Raw genomic sequence first — 13857 nt, 5'->3', positions numbered from 1 at the left:
GGTTGTAAGATTATAATACCTGGGACAGTTGGGCAAGGAACAGGCGTTAGAGAACCTAAAATAACAAATTTAATTATTATTATTGTTTTGTTTACTACGTTAATCATCAATTTAATCAAATATTGCCATAAATTATAAAAAGACTATACTTGAATATCAGTCTGCCTGTACTAGTATGTGTCTGTTCGTCTGTCACTCTGTCTGGCTGCTTGTCTTTCTATACGCCAGTCTGTTAATCTGTCTCTATGTCTTACCGTTTGTCTGTCTATTTGTTATGCTGTATATCTCTCAGTCTTTTTTTCTTCTTTTAGGAAAATTTGTAAAGGCTACATACGAAGCCACTATAGTTCTAACTTGTAATATACATAAAATAGTAATATAATTCCCCCTTTTAATGCTTATTGTCCCCATAACTAAAATGAAAACAAATTCTATTATGAATGAAAATGTATAAAACCTTTTACTGTCTATTTAAGCCTAGTTAAACAGAGGGCGTTAACACAAGGCAGCCAATTTAACAAAGTTATGTTTTTTGTTGAGATTTATTTCGTTAAACCTCTATCGACTTCATTGCATAATATAAAACTGATCGAAACTGACAAATGTTATATGTAGATAATAATATAACTTAAACTCAATATATCTGCCTTTTAGCGCTATTCTTGTAATGGCATTATAGCATTTGAAACGTTTTCTCAAACCAGAAGAAATCGTTTTCGCGCCACTATTTTCAATTTTCTATCCGTCTCTTATGTTAGATTGTATGAACACAATCTTTGCTAATATTCGCCTGACAAAAAATCAATATATGCAAAATTAAACCTAAAAACCTTTTCGCTTTGCTTTTTGCAGATGAATAAATAATTTTTGAAGGGAGATTGGGAAGGGGGGAAACGGGGATGTGCAAATTTGAAATATGTTTGCAAATTAGGGGAAAATAACAGAGAATATTTAGTTTAAAGAACAACTAGCGGCTTCGCCCTTAGCCTCTAGGGGCTTAACCCCAAGAGGTGATAAAAAAAATTAAGTTGAAATTCGTAAAAGGACCAGGGAAATCTTCTGCAAAACAAAAAAGGACCAAGGAAATCTTCTGCAAAAAAAAAGGACCACGGAAATTTTCTGCAAAAAAAAGGACCAGGGAAATTTTCTGCAAAAAAAATGGGGGGGGGGATTTTTTGTTTTTTTTAGGGGGGTTGGGGGTGTCCCACCCTCCATGAAAATAGCCTAAAACCACCACAGGACCAGTAGGTATATACCCTGAAGAGTAGAATCCAATCGGTTCAGTAGTTATCGAGATCTTAAGCTTCAGACGGACGGGCGGACGGACGGACAGACGGACAGACATCATTCTACTTTGTATTATAGATTGATAAGGTTTACAGAAATGTAACAATAAACGGAAGTGTTATTTTCTCCGATGCTATTAAAACTAATCAGATAAAATTGAGCCTAACCACTTACAGAGGTTGTCAACTTTGTGCAATTTTCCTAAAAGTGCATATTCATTTCTGGTTATATCATAGGTATAATGGGATAGGGCACCGCAGGTACAGGGCCCCGCAGAATTACGACCCCTGCAGGGTTTTGGAGTAGGGAAAATACTACCCCATTATTTTCAATTTATTACAATTGAAAAATAAGGGAGAAGCAAGTTTTCAGTGTTCAATATGCACTCTAAGGTAAATCACCCATCTTTACCTGACAATCTGGTAGCTCTATTATTTTCAATCTCTGCCAGATTTGTTGACAGACGAGACGGTAGATTCCGTTCTGAAATAGATAAATAGATAAGTAGACAAATAGATTAGTCGGAATAGCGGATAGAAAGAGGACAGGTTGGTAAAAAAAATTAAATAAAACTTTTTAAAAAGAAAAAAAAGGGGTCGTCTCAAAAAAAAGATAAAATGCCTTCTACATTTTTAAAAATAAATCCCTTTTATATCTAGTATAGGTATTATTGAATAAAAAAAAGATGGTTAGAAAGAGTAATAAATAGAAATATTAAAATAGGATTATAGACAAAATTATCTTATCTAAAACAAGGATAGAAATGATTATGTATTGTAAGTAGGCAATTAAAATGATGACACACAAAAAAAAAACAGATCTAATTTAAGTTGTCAGCGTTAAATCAATCTTTGTATTTTAAAACATAAATTTATTGTATTTCTTTTTAGAAACACCAAAAACAAACAAAATATTCAGCAAACTTTCTGAAAATAATCAGTTTTACTTCAAACAAACAGTGCAAAATTTTAGGGGGTATACTTTTTGCACAATATACTTCCTAATTTTGCAAAGGTTGCGAGAGTTTTATTGCAAATTTTATAATTTTTATTGAAATTAAAACAACTAGAAAACAAAGTTAAATAAAGTTAAAAACCGAAGTAATGCAAATAAAAATGGAATTAATGAAAGTAAACAAGAAAAATGTGCAAAAAAGAAATGACCGAAGTGCGAATTGCCCTGATGGCAAATTGCAAAACTTTCAAGAACCTGACTTGGTGTGCAGAAATGGCTGGATACAATCTTCATCTGCACTACTCATACTCTCTACACTACGGGCTCTCATAGGTCTAGATAGATAGATAGATAGATAGATAGAAATAGTTGGATACAATCTTCATCTTCATCTGCACTACTCCTACTCTCTACACTACGGGCTCTCATAGGTCTAGATAAATAGATAGATAGAAATAGTTGGATATAATCTTCATCTGCACTACTCATACTCTCTACACTACGAACTCTCATATGTCTAGATAAATAGATAGATAGAAATAGTTGGATACAATCTTCATCTGCACTACTCATACTCTCTACACTACGGGCTCTCATAGGTCTAGATAGATAGATAGAAATAGTTGGATATAATCTTCATCTGCACTACTCATACTCTCTACAGTACGGGCCTTCATAGGTATTAGATAGATAAATAGATAAATATAAATAGTTGGATATAATCTTCATCTGCACTACTCATACTCTCTACACTACGGGCTCTCATAGGTCTAGATAGATAGATAGAAATAGTTGGATATAATCTTCATCTGCACTACTCATACTCTCTACACTACGGGCCTTCATAGGTATTAGATAGATAAATAGATAAATATAAATAGTTGGATATAATCTTCATCTGCACTACTCATACTCTCTACACTACGGGCTCTCATAGGTCTAGATAGATAGATAGAAATAGTTGGATATAATCTTCATATGCACTACTCATACTCTCTACAGTACGGGCTCTCATAGGTCTAGATAGATAGATAGAAATAGTTGGATATAATCTTCATCTGCACTACTCATACTCTCTACAGTACGGGCCTTCATAGGTATTAGATAGATAAATAGATAAATATAAATAGTTGGATATAATCTTCATCTGCACTACTAATACTCTCTACACTACGGGCTCTCCTAGGTATTAGATAGATAGATAGATAAAGTTGGATATAATCTTCATATGCACTACTCATACTCTCTACACTACGGGCTCTCATAGGTCTAGATAGATAGATAGATAGATAGATAGATAGATAGATAGATAGAAATAGTTGGATATAATCTTCATCTGCACTAATCATACTCTCTACACTACGGGCTCTCATAGGTCTAGATAGATAGATAGATAGATAGATAAATATAAATAGTTGGATATAATCTTCATCTACACTACTCATACTCTCTACACTACGGGCTCTCATAGGTCTAGATAGATAGATAGATAGATAGATAGATAGATAGAAATAGTTGGATATAATCTTCATCTGCACTAATCATACTCTCTACACCAATATCATAAAAATTTAAAGAGAAAAAAAACTAGATAGAATAAATCATTTATGTAAAGATAAATAGATTGATTGATAGATTAATAAATGTTTAGGTTGGTAGATTGATAATATGATTCAAGAAAAAAAAAATAGGATGAAAAATGATTGATAGATATATAGATTGAAAACTGTACCTGATATTAAAATTACTGGCATTGCTGGCGCGTTTGCTAATCTTCATTGGAATTACTGCAGAATTTCTCATATCTGCTATGTGCTCATATTTGGATTGTCTAAATACAAAGATGATTAATTGAATAGATAAACAGATAAAATAGTATTATAGTATAGATTAGATGGACTATTTCTTATATATATCATCTTTATTTTGATGACAAATGTATATATATAGAGATATCTTTTAGGTATTTAGACGAAGAAATTGATTTCAAATGTATGCTGGATGCTCGTTTTAGGATTGGCTTAATAGATAATATTAATAGAAATATAGAAAATTGAATAGAAATATAAATAAATTATCAGAAGGATAGTTAGGTAGATAGAAGTAATAGCTGCAAGCAAAGTATCTAGTTTTTTGGATTACTGTCGATAGATAGATAAATAATTAGATATACGAATACAATAATACAATAAATCCTATAAAACTTCCAAGGCTAGGCAAATCTTACATATTCCTTTACAGGATTTTGCTCATTGTTAGATAAGGATGTAAATGTAAAACATGAATAAAATGGCTTTTAAATAATAATTTCAAGGGAATTTTTGTATGATTTTAATGTTGGTTTTAAGCCATTTAATATTAGGAATAGGATACTTCCTTTTTGTAAAGAATTTACCTGTATTTATTATTTTTGTTATTCTGACTAGATTTGTTTTTACTCTTCTCATACACACTGTACTGTTTCTTCTTTCCAGATCCAAGTCGAGATATCCAGCTATAATAGAGAAATATGATCAGATTAATTGATATTCAGGTAGTTAAAATAAGTCCTTTGTCTGTCATTCTTTTTAGCAATTTTACTTTATATATAACTTTCAATAATATATCTTTTTTCACAAATCTATTCTTTTTGCCCTGCTTTTTGTTAACTTAATGTATTACAAGGAGGGAGGAAACATTTGGTTGTTAATTACACTAGTCCCCAAAGTTTCATAGTATTTTTTTTCTTTTTCGTTAGCACAACAACTTTAGGAACTTTTACTGAAATTAGATTGGTTGGTTTATAAAAGTGAGTGCTAAACATTTCCACCACTAATTGTAATCTACATAAGGGAAAATTTTGTTTATCATTGGGGATGTGCATCAATTTATTGAACATTAATTATCCCTTTAGATCACTGATAAAAATACCTATCCCTTTTTCTAAAATATGAGGGAACTTTATTGATAAGACAATAAAAAGTAATTTGATGCACATCACAAATGATGATAGATAACATTACCCTTTATGTGAATTAAAAAATAAGTTGGAAGGTGTGAATATTACCAGTTTAAATTGACTGATAAAGATTTAATAAAAGTACCCAAAAGTATAAGTTTTGGTTTTAGTATAATAAACAGTCCAATATCCCCACCCTCCCTGATTTCTATCTAACTATTAACCTGAAATATCCCCTCCCTCCCTGATTTCTATCTAACTATTAACCTGAAATATCCCCACCCTCCCTGATTTCTATTTAACTATTAACCTGAAATATCCCCACCCTCCCTGATTTCTATCTAACTATTAACCTGAAATATCCCCACCCTCCCTGATTTCTATCTAACTATTAACCTGAAATATCCCCAAACTCCCTGATTTCTATCTATCTATTAACCTGAAATATCCCCACCCTCCCTGATTTCTATCTAACTATTAACCTGAAATATTCCCTCCCTCCCTGATTTCTATCTAACTATTAACCTGAAATATCCCCACCCTCCCTGATTTCTATCTAACTATTAACCTGAAATATCCCCACCCTCCCTGATTTCTATCTATCTATTAACCTGAAATATTCCCTCCCTCCCTGATTTCTATCTATCTATTAACCTGAAATATTCCCTCCCTCCCTGATTTCTATCTAACTATTAACCTGAAATATTCCCTCCCTCCCTGATTTCTATCTAAATATTATTAATATCTATTAACCTGAAATATCCAGAAGAATCTTCATACACCCAATCCTGAAAAAAAAATAAATCAAATCAAATTTTTCAATGGAGTAATCAAACAAAAATTGTTTATTATAAAGCAGCGGGCTTCGTCGTATTTTCACAGTAGTTATTTTCCTATTTCTAGCTACTTGAGGGAGAGAGGCTTTAACCCTGCGAGGCAATCATTAACATTTACCTAACCTAACCTATCAAAAGCTACTGCTAAAATACGATACCGCTACTTCGTTTTCTTTTTTTGATCCAAAATTTTGTTTACCTTTGATGGCTCTCCTCTGAGGATAACACTTTCTTTTCTGGCCATTTTAAGGCTGTCCTCAACTCTAGTTATACTTCTGGAGGACGCATGCAGGCTATTACCAGCCCTAAAATAGATAGATAGATAAATATTTAAGGCTGTCCTCAACCCTAGTTATACTTCTGGAGGATGCATGCAGGCTATTACCAGCCCTGTAATAGATAGATATATATATAATAATATTTAAATATTTGAGGCTGTCCTCAACCCTAGTTATACTTCTGGAGGACGCATGTAGGCTATTACCAGCCCTGTAATAGATAGATAATAATATTTCTCGTATTTATTCGAATCCGGTGGATAGGAACCGGTTCTCATCCATACGAAAAAACTATGTCTAGCATCATATTATATCCAGCTTTCTACGAATATAAAAATGTACAATCATAAGATTGAAACCAGTTTTTTAGCCTGTGCCTTCGGCACCTCGGGGCTAAAAAAACTGGTTTTATTCTTATAATTGTACATTCTATATCCACGGACAGCTGTTTATAATACGATGCGAGAAATAACTATTAAATATTTTGAAACTGTCCTCAACCCTTGTTATACTTCTGGAGGACGCATGTAGGCTATTACCAGCCCTATAATAGATAGATAGATAAATAGTAATTCCAATATAAAAGTAACATACTAGTCTGTCTGTCTCTAGAGGTCTCTAGGGGCCTAGCCGGTAGAATTTAAATATTTGATGACGCAGAGCAGTTCCACTTACAAGGTTGCTTAGTGCCATAATATGCCTCATTGTTAATAGAATCCAAGTAAATAAATAAGACCTATGCATAACTTTTGTAAATATTCCTCTTAAAGAAGGGATCTCCTAACACCAATTTTTAAATAAATAGGACAATTCTAACACTTCTAAATTGATTATAAGTACTATTCGTTAAGTATTGACGTGCGGACTCTAACTGTAAAAAAAGCTTTGGTAATAAAAATTATTACTAACCTGGCTCCTGGAACTAAGATACCGCTGGAGTTTCTGAAACTGTTATTGTGCGAATGTCTCCTGTTAAATATTTTAATATCTAATATTAGTTCAAGATTAATTTTATACCCCAAAATTTCACAAAACAAATAACAAACTGCATAAAATTGACGTTTTTTGTAGCTAAACCAGACGAACAATAATTACAAGTAGTAAGTGCAGAATTTAGAAAGAAAAGCACACTGCGACAACAGGGACTTTTAAAAATGTCTGTACTGAATGGGATAAAATTCGATAGACTAACAAATGAAATTTTCTTAAAATGTAATTCAGAATTTCATTTATTTTAGTTTCTTTCTACAAAATAATATAGGATTTAAATAACTAGAATATCGTAATTTCAGCTTTAAAAGTTAATTTCCCTAAAATCTATATTTTGTAAATTAGCCCAGAGATATTTTCAAAATTTTCACCAACAATTCAAAATTAGATTTAAGGCATGTACAATGTACATGTATTCTTAGAAATAATTTATTTTACCGTATATCGACCAAGTATTTCATTTGTCTGGAAGTTGGAACCTCTAGGGGTTGCAACTTTTACTTCTTATATCTGCTTACTAGCGGCTACGCCCCGAGACGTCTATAGGCACTTGAGGAGGGGAAAGTCGAATTTGATAACCCAATTTATTATTATTATTATTTTAGATTTTAAAAGAAAAAGTAAAAAAAAACATTTTGGGGGATGGAATTTTTTTTTTTTTTTTGGGGGGGGGTATTTTTAATTTTTTGGGGGGTTGGGGGTGTCCCATCCCCCAAGAAAATAGTTATAAACCTTCCCTGGAACTATGAGAAGCTATCCTGTTAAGGAGAACCCTATCGGTTCAGCGGTTGGCGTGATCCTTCGGTACAGACAAACACACAGACACACACCCTGTTACTTTAGTATAAGGATTTCTAAATCTTTAAGTGTCCTTCAGAGGCGACCAAGCTTTTTTTGTCGGAGGTAAATGAGTGGTTTCAAAGGAATAAGAGGGTAATATATTTTCAGGGGGTAAAATAAGGGGTTACAAAAATTAACGGGGTAAACACCCCCTTACCCCAACCTTTGGACGTCTATACTGTCCTGTTCTCTTATTATTTTTTCATGCAGATTAATTATCACTCTCCATTAATTTAGATGCAAAATTTAATATTTGCAACGCAATCCATCCGCTTTTATATTAATTTTTTTCTCACTTTCTCTAATTTGGTCTCCCTCTCTTTTAATTATGGATCATTCGTTACGTATTATAGACAGTTTTCCGAGGATATTAAAATGCAAAATTAAAAGGAATAAATTCAGTTTTCTTGGCCGTAGGGTAGGAAGATTCTGGCCATCAAAATAGGGATTAATTCCATATAGATATTTTATTTTTCGTGGAAAATTCTCAATAATACGGTTTGGGACAAAAATTTTCCGTTTTCATCCGATCCGGTTTTGATCCAACGGAAATTATTTGGATTCGGAAATATTTTACATAGTTAATTAAAAACAGTTGAATGGCATTAAAATGTTGAATGTTGATTTCACATGAATAAAAGTAGTAATTATCTTTAATATTTAAAACAGCCTCAAAAAGTTATATGCATAAAATGTTCTTGTTTATATAGTATCATTTTATTCTAAATATAGTTGTAAAATGTTTGTGATAAATGCAATTTTAAGGATATGTGATGATATAATATCACAATATAAACTAATTTATAATTCAAGGGAGTATCTTTTTTTATTTTTTTTATGTAATTTGTAGTATTCTGTAGCTCAGTTTTTAGTTCTGCGCAGTTTAGAATCTACAGAATCTGCGCAGTCTAAACTTAACACAGTATGCTCTTATTGTAATACTAATTCCATAATGATAATAATTGTTTAATTCCATTAACTAATGTTCAACTGAAAGTAGACGGAAATATCAGGCAAATTCACATGTTTAATGCTTTGTGGTTACCCAGTTTTAATGGAACACTTCGAAAAAGCCAAATAAGCTGTGTTGCTTCAATGATGAATTGTTTAGTAATATAAGGCAATATAGTCTAAATTGAATAAAAGATAATTAAGAAAATAGTTTCTTCTAAAATATATGCAATTTTAACGATTTTGCACAAATTGTTATAAACAATCTGCACATGCAAAAATTATTATTAAAAATGACAGTGTGTAAATTGATTAAAGCAATATGTCTTACAGAAGTGTTTTTGCTTAACAGCCAAATTGATTTACATAAATAAAAAGTGTCATGCTTCTAAATTAAGGAAAAAAATATCCAAAAGTAGCGAAAAATTATTAAACCGGTAGATTTAGAGGCTAAAAAAACATAGTTTTCCACTAGAAACACTTTCTTAGCGTTTTAGACAAACAGAAGGACAAAAAAGTAAGAAAATATGTCATTAAAAACATTAAAAAAAGTATGCTGTTCAAAAATAAAATGCCTCTTTAAAAATTACTTATGTATAAAATAGTGTCATTAACATTTTAAATAAACCACAAATTTACCTACCACAAAAATCTTCCTTTCTAAATATAATTTTAATATGTGGTAACGATGACACACCATTTAATGTATAATCCGAATTATTTAAGATAAATTGTACATATAAATTCCGCCTCATCAAATTTAATAGTGCACTAATTTATCAAATACTTAAAACGGCCATTTAGGCAGATATTGGATAATTTAGGGGTTAAGAACATTTTTGATGTCTTAATACATTCTGTCAGTTTTGGACTGGATTATTAACCCCTAAAGTGGGGAAGACCCCTCCCCCCCCCCTTGTTTCATTTGTTTTTTTCTATGTAAAAGATAGAGGACTATAGTTAACTGACTTTTTAAATGGTGATTATACATATCTACGAGTTTTAATTCTTTTATTATCTTCATCCTGGCGGGCATTGGATGCCAACAAGATGGCAGGGACATCCAGGTAAAGAGCAAAAATGTTTTGACTTAAACAAAGCATTTTATGTAACCAAGTGGCGCTTCAGAGATATATTTCTTATCAGTTCACAATAATCCTAATTGAAAACCAATCAATTGTTTTTTTTATCAACAAGAAAATAACAAAAAAATCAAGGGTGGGGTATCATTTTAGATAAAAAAGGTGATTCAGATTTTCCATGTGAGGAAATTTTTTTTTTTTTTTTTTAAAGTTTCGGATCTACTGCAGTTCACGGTAAAATATTGCTGGTAACGAATATTGCCAAAAATCTATGAATTTTGAAGGCTGCTAGCTGCCGAACGGCTGAACGTACAGATCATGCCCGCACACTGTTTTTTGTTAAGCGACATAAGAAGGCCTACAAATAATCTGAAATAGCCATCAATCAATAATGCATAATTACCTCGCAGTGCAGAGAAATGCGCGATAAAGGCTTATTTTACGCGTTTTTTCTTAAGTGAAGCTTTCCCTGTGCATCATTGGATCTTGGCTATTCCAGATTATTTGAAGGCCTTCTTATACCGCTTAAAATAGTGTGCAGGTATAATCTGTAAGTTCAGCCGTTTTGCAGCTAGCAGCCTTTAAAATTCATTGTTTTTTAGCAATATTCGTTACCAGCAATATTTTACCGTGAACTGCAGTAGATCCAAAGTTTCTTCCACCTTACTTTAATGCTAGATTTTTTATTGTGAGGGAATTCAACAGACTTAGAGGATTCAAGTATTGATGTTGTTTTAATCTATATTGCACTTGGAAGCGTTACAAGTTCATATAACTTGTCACAAGCACATTTACCTCTGATAAAAAACATTGTTTATATTAGTAGATATTATTCCTTGTATATGGTCTGCTGCTATGGATACTTGTGTTACTTGCCAGAGAATTCTAAAATAAAATTTTTATAAATCATTCCTGTTAAAAAGTATAAAATACAAAATTATTTTAAACACAAAATTGAATTGTGTAAACGGTCTATTATTTCAAAACATATAACTTTATAAAGAACTTTGTAACTTTATTTGGCAGACAATGTAAAGATAGATAAGAAAAAAGGTAAAGGTGATGTGACAAATTTAATAAGATCTTCCATATACTCCCCTAAAAGTATTTATAACCTTTTCAAAATTAAGAGTCAGTAAGTTGGTATATGGATAAAAAAAATATTCTTTGATTAAAAGCACTTAAAAGCATTTAATTCATGAAAGCACTATTTCTATATTGCAAAAAAGTTTACCTTTCTAAAAATATGTAGATATTACATAAATAAAAGTAGGCTATAAAACTATTTAATCTTTTATCTTTGGACATAGACAAATGTGGACCCAACATTTTATGCCTTATGCGAAAATTTTTAATTCTATATCGTGGATTTTTTATTTAAAAAGTTTACAATGCGTGTTGCAATTGTTCTTACAAGAAGAAATATTTTAAAGTTAAAATAAATTATTTTTGTCATAACAGAAAATTTTAAGCTCTTTATAGTGCCTATAAAAATGACGTCAAACTGGCCTTCCATTAGTCAATTATAATATATATACTGTCCTGCAATTGGTAATTTAGTCAGTCTGTGTATTGGCCTATCATTGGCCATTTGTATTGTAATTTTTTTAGCCACTATAAAGAGCTTCTGAAATATACCATACGGATAAGAATGACGTTTTCAATTTACTTAATCTTAACAAATCCACGATTTAGATTGTCAAAAAATGTTGTGTTTGCTTGTAGTTTGGTGCAATTAACGTGTAATAAAACAAGAATATACTTATAAGTAATTAATTGTATTGGTAATGTAGATGATTTTAAATATTTTTATTTTTTTTAATGACCTAACCCAAAACACAAACAGCCCATTTGTAGAAAAGCATCGCTTTTGCTTCTTTAATTATAGATAAAATATGTATCTATACTTTTTTTTAATGATAAGGGAGGGTTGGTTCTATGCACAACTAGACACTTTCAGCAAAATTCTAGCCATAAAAAAATTACCTGTCCTGACATCTGGTTATTCCTGACACTTGTACGACTACTATACCTTTACCTGTCCTGACATCTGGTTATTCCTAACACTTGTATGACTACTATACCTTTACCTGGCCTGACATCTGGTTATTCCTGACACTTGTACGACTACTATACTTTTACCTGTCTTGACATCTGGTTATTCCTAACACTTGTACGACTACTATACCTTTACCTGTCCTGACATCTGGTTATTCCTGACACTTGTACGACTACTATAGCTTTATCTGGCCTGACATCTGGTTATTCCTGACACTTGTACGACTACTATACCTTTACCTGGCCTGACATCTGGTTATTCCTGACACTTGTACGACTACTATACTTTTACCTGTCTTGACATCTGGTTATTCCTAACACTTGTACGACTACTATACCTTTACCTGTCCTGACATCTGGTTATTCCTGACACTTGTACGACTACTATAGCTTTACCTGGCCTGACATCTGGTTATTCCTGACACTTGTACGACTACTATACCTTTACCTGTCCTGACATCTGGTTATTCCTGACACTTGTACGACTACTATAGCTTTACCTGGCCTGACATCTGGTTATTCCTGACACTTGTACGACTGCTGCCTCTGCCAGGTTTTAACGGAGTTCGTCCGTTACGGCTCCCGTTCACTTTACCAATGCCGCTCTCATCCGGTTCCAGCCTCACAGTGCTAAAAATACAGATGTATTAAATATCAGAGAGAGAGGGGATAATGAACTGTTTAATACACTAGTCCTTAAAGTTTTATTAGAAAGTTTTCTTATTCGTTGGCTTATAAACTTTGGGGACTGAAGTGAACTAAGTAGGTTAGCTTATTAAGTTGAGTGTTCAAACGTTTAAAACACTAATTTTAATCTACAGAAGGGGAAATTTTGTGTTTGATCATTCGGGATGTACATTAATTAATCGGCCATTGTCTTATCTCTTTAGTTGCTGATTAAATTTTGTTTTGCTTAACATTTTTCTTTTCACAAGTTCGAACATTAAACAAGTTTAATTTCTCCAAATGAACTACGGCTGGACAAACAATTATGGTAGTACAAAGTTAGATTGATAGTTGTTTTTACCCATTAATCACAGTACATTCCTGTTTAACAGCATGATACTTTGATGTTATTTAACTTAAAGAATTTTCTTGAATGCCCTTGCAAAGGCAAATAAATCGGGACAAATTACTTTAAATGTTATTTTTTTTTTATTGACCACCAAATCTTTTTTAAAATGTTTTTAAAAGAGCAGCTACTTGTTTCTAATCGCGCTTCACCCCTAGCATTATGAGCTCTGCTCATTATAAGAAGTGGTTGAAAAGTGGCAAAACTATAGCCTAAAACCTCCCAAAGACTTATTTTTTTAATATCATAGTCTAAAACCATCCTGGGACCACCGTTAAGGTTACCTAAACGTAACTAAATCGGTTCATTGGTTATTGAAATCATTGCTAAGTTATCTTTGAAACCATAACACTTTGACAAAAGTATTTGTAAATCTAGATCAAAATTAAAATTTGAAATGAATAATTTGAATTAAATACCAAATATGGCAGATAAAAAGTTGGGTTTTAAGACGATAGTCAAATATACTAAAAACTAAATGTTTAGGAAAATAAACATTATAGAATTTAATTCAAGAAATAAAATAAATAGGTTTTTTTTCTCTTTAACTAGATTATAAACCATCATGATC

General features: G+C 31.8%; 1 protein-coding gene across 2 annotated transcripts in view; it reads right to left on the bottom strand.

Annotated features, from left to right (window-relative positions):
* Positions 1-13857, bottom strand: part of LOC145314580 (uncharacterized) — a 53773-nt gene that overhangs the window by 3600 nt on the left and 36316 nt on the right. The window contains exons 11-20 of one of the 2 annotated variants that reach the window (XR_013877812.1): positions 12715-12844; positions 10994-11041; positions 7203-7264; positions 6215-6320; positions 5933-5967; positions 4637-4735; positions 3974-4072; positions 2502-2576; positions 1699-1770; positions 20-55 (exon numbers count right to left, since the gene is read on the bottom strand). Coding sequence is in view for 1 of the 2 variants with exons in the window: in XM_080154559.1 (XP_080010685.1) it covers positions 20-55; positions 1699-1770; positions 2497-2576; positions 3974-4072; positions 4637-4735; positions 5933-5967; positions 6215-6320; positions 7203-7264; positions 10994-11041; positions 12715-12844 (767 nt within the window). In the remaining variant the exon portion in view is untranslated. Of the gene's footprint in view, positions 1-19; positions 56-1698; positions 1771-2496; positions 2577-3973; positions 4073-4636; positions 4736-5932; positions 5968-6214; positions 6321-7202; positions 7265-10993; positions 11042-12714; positions 12845-13857 lie in introns of both variants that reach the window. The other variant, XM_080154559.1, reaches the window with a different exon arrangement.

Source organism: Acartia tonsa, chromosome 3 (genome assembly GCF_053477335.1).
Source record: "Acartia tonsa isolate MP-2025a chromosome 3, ASM5347733v1, whole genome shotgun sequence".
Lineage (NCBI taxonomy): Eukaryota > Metazoa > Arthropoda > Copepoda > Calanoida > Acartiidae > Acartia > Acartia tonsa.
Note: the sequence above shows the minus strand (reverse complement) of the source record. Positions and strands in the feature narration are given on the sequence as shown.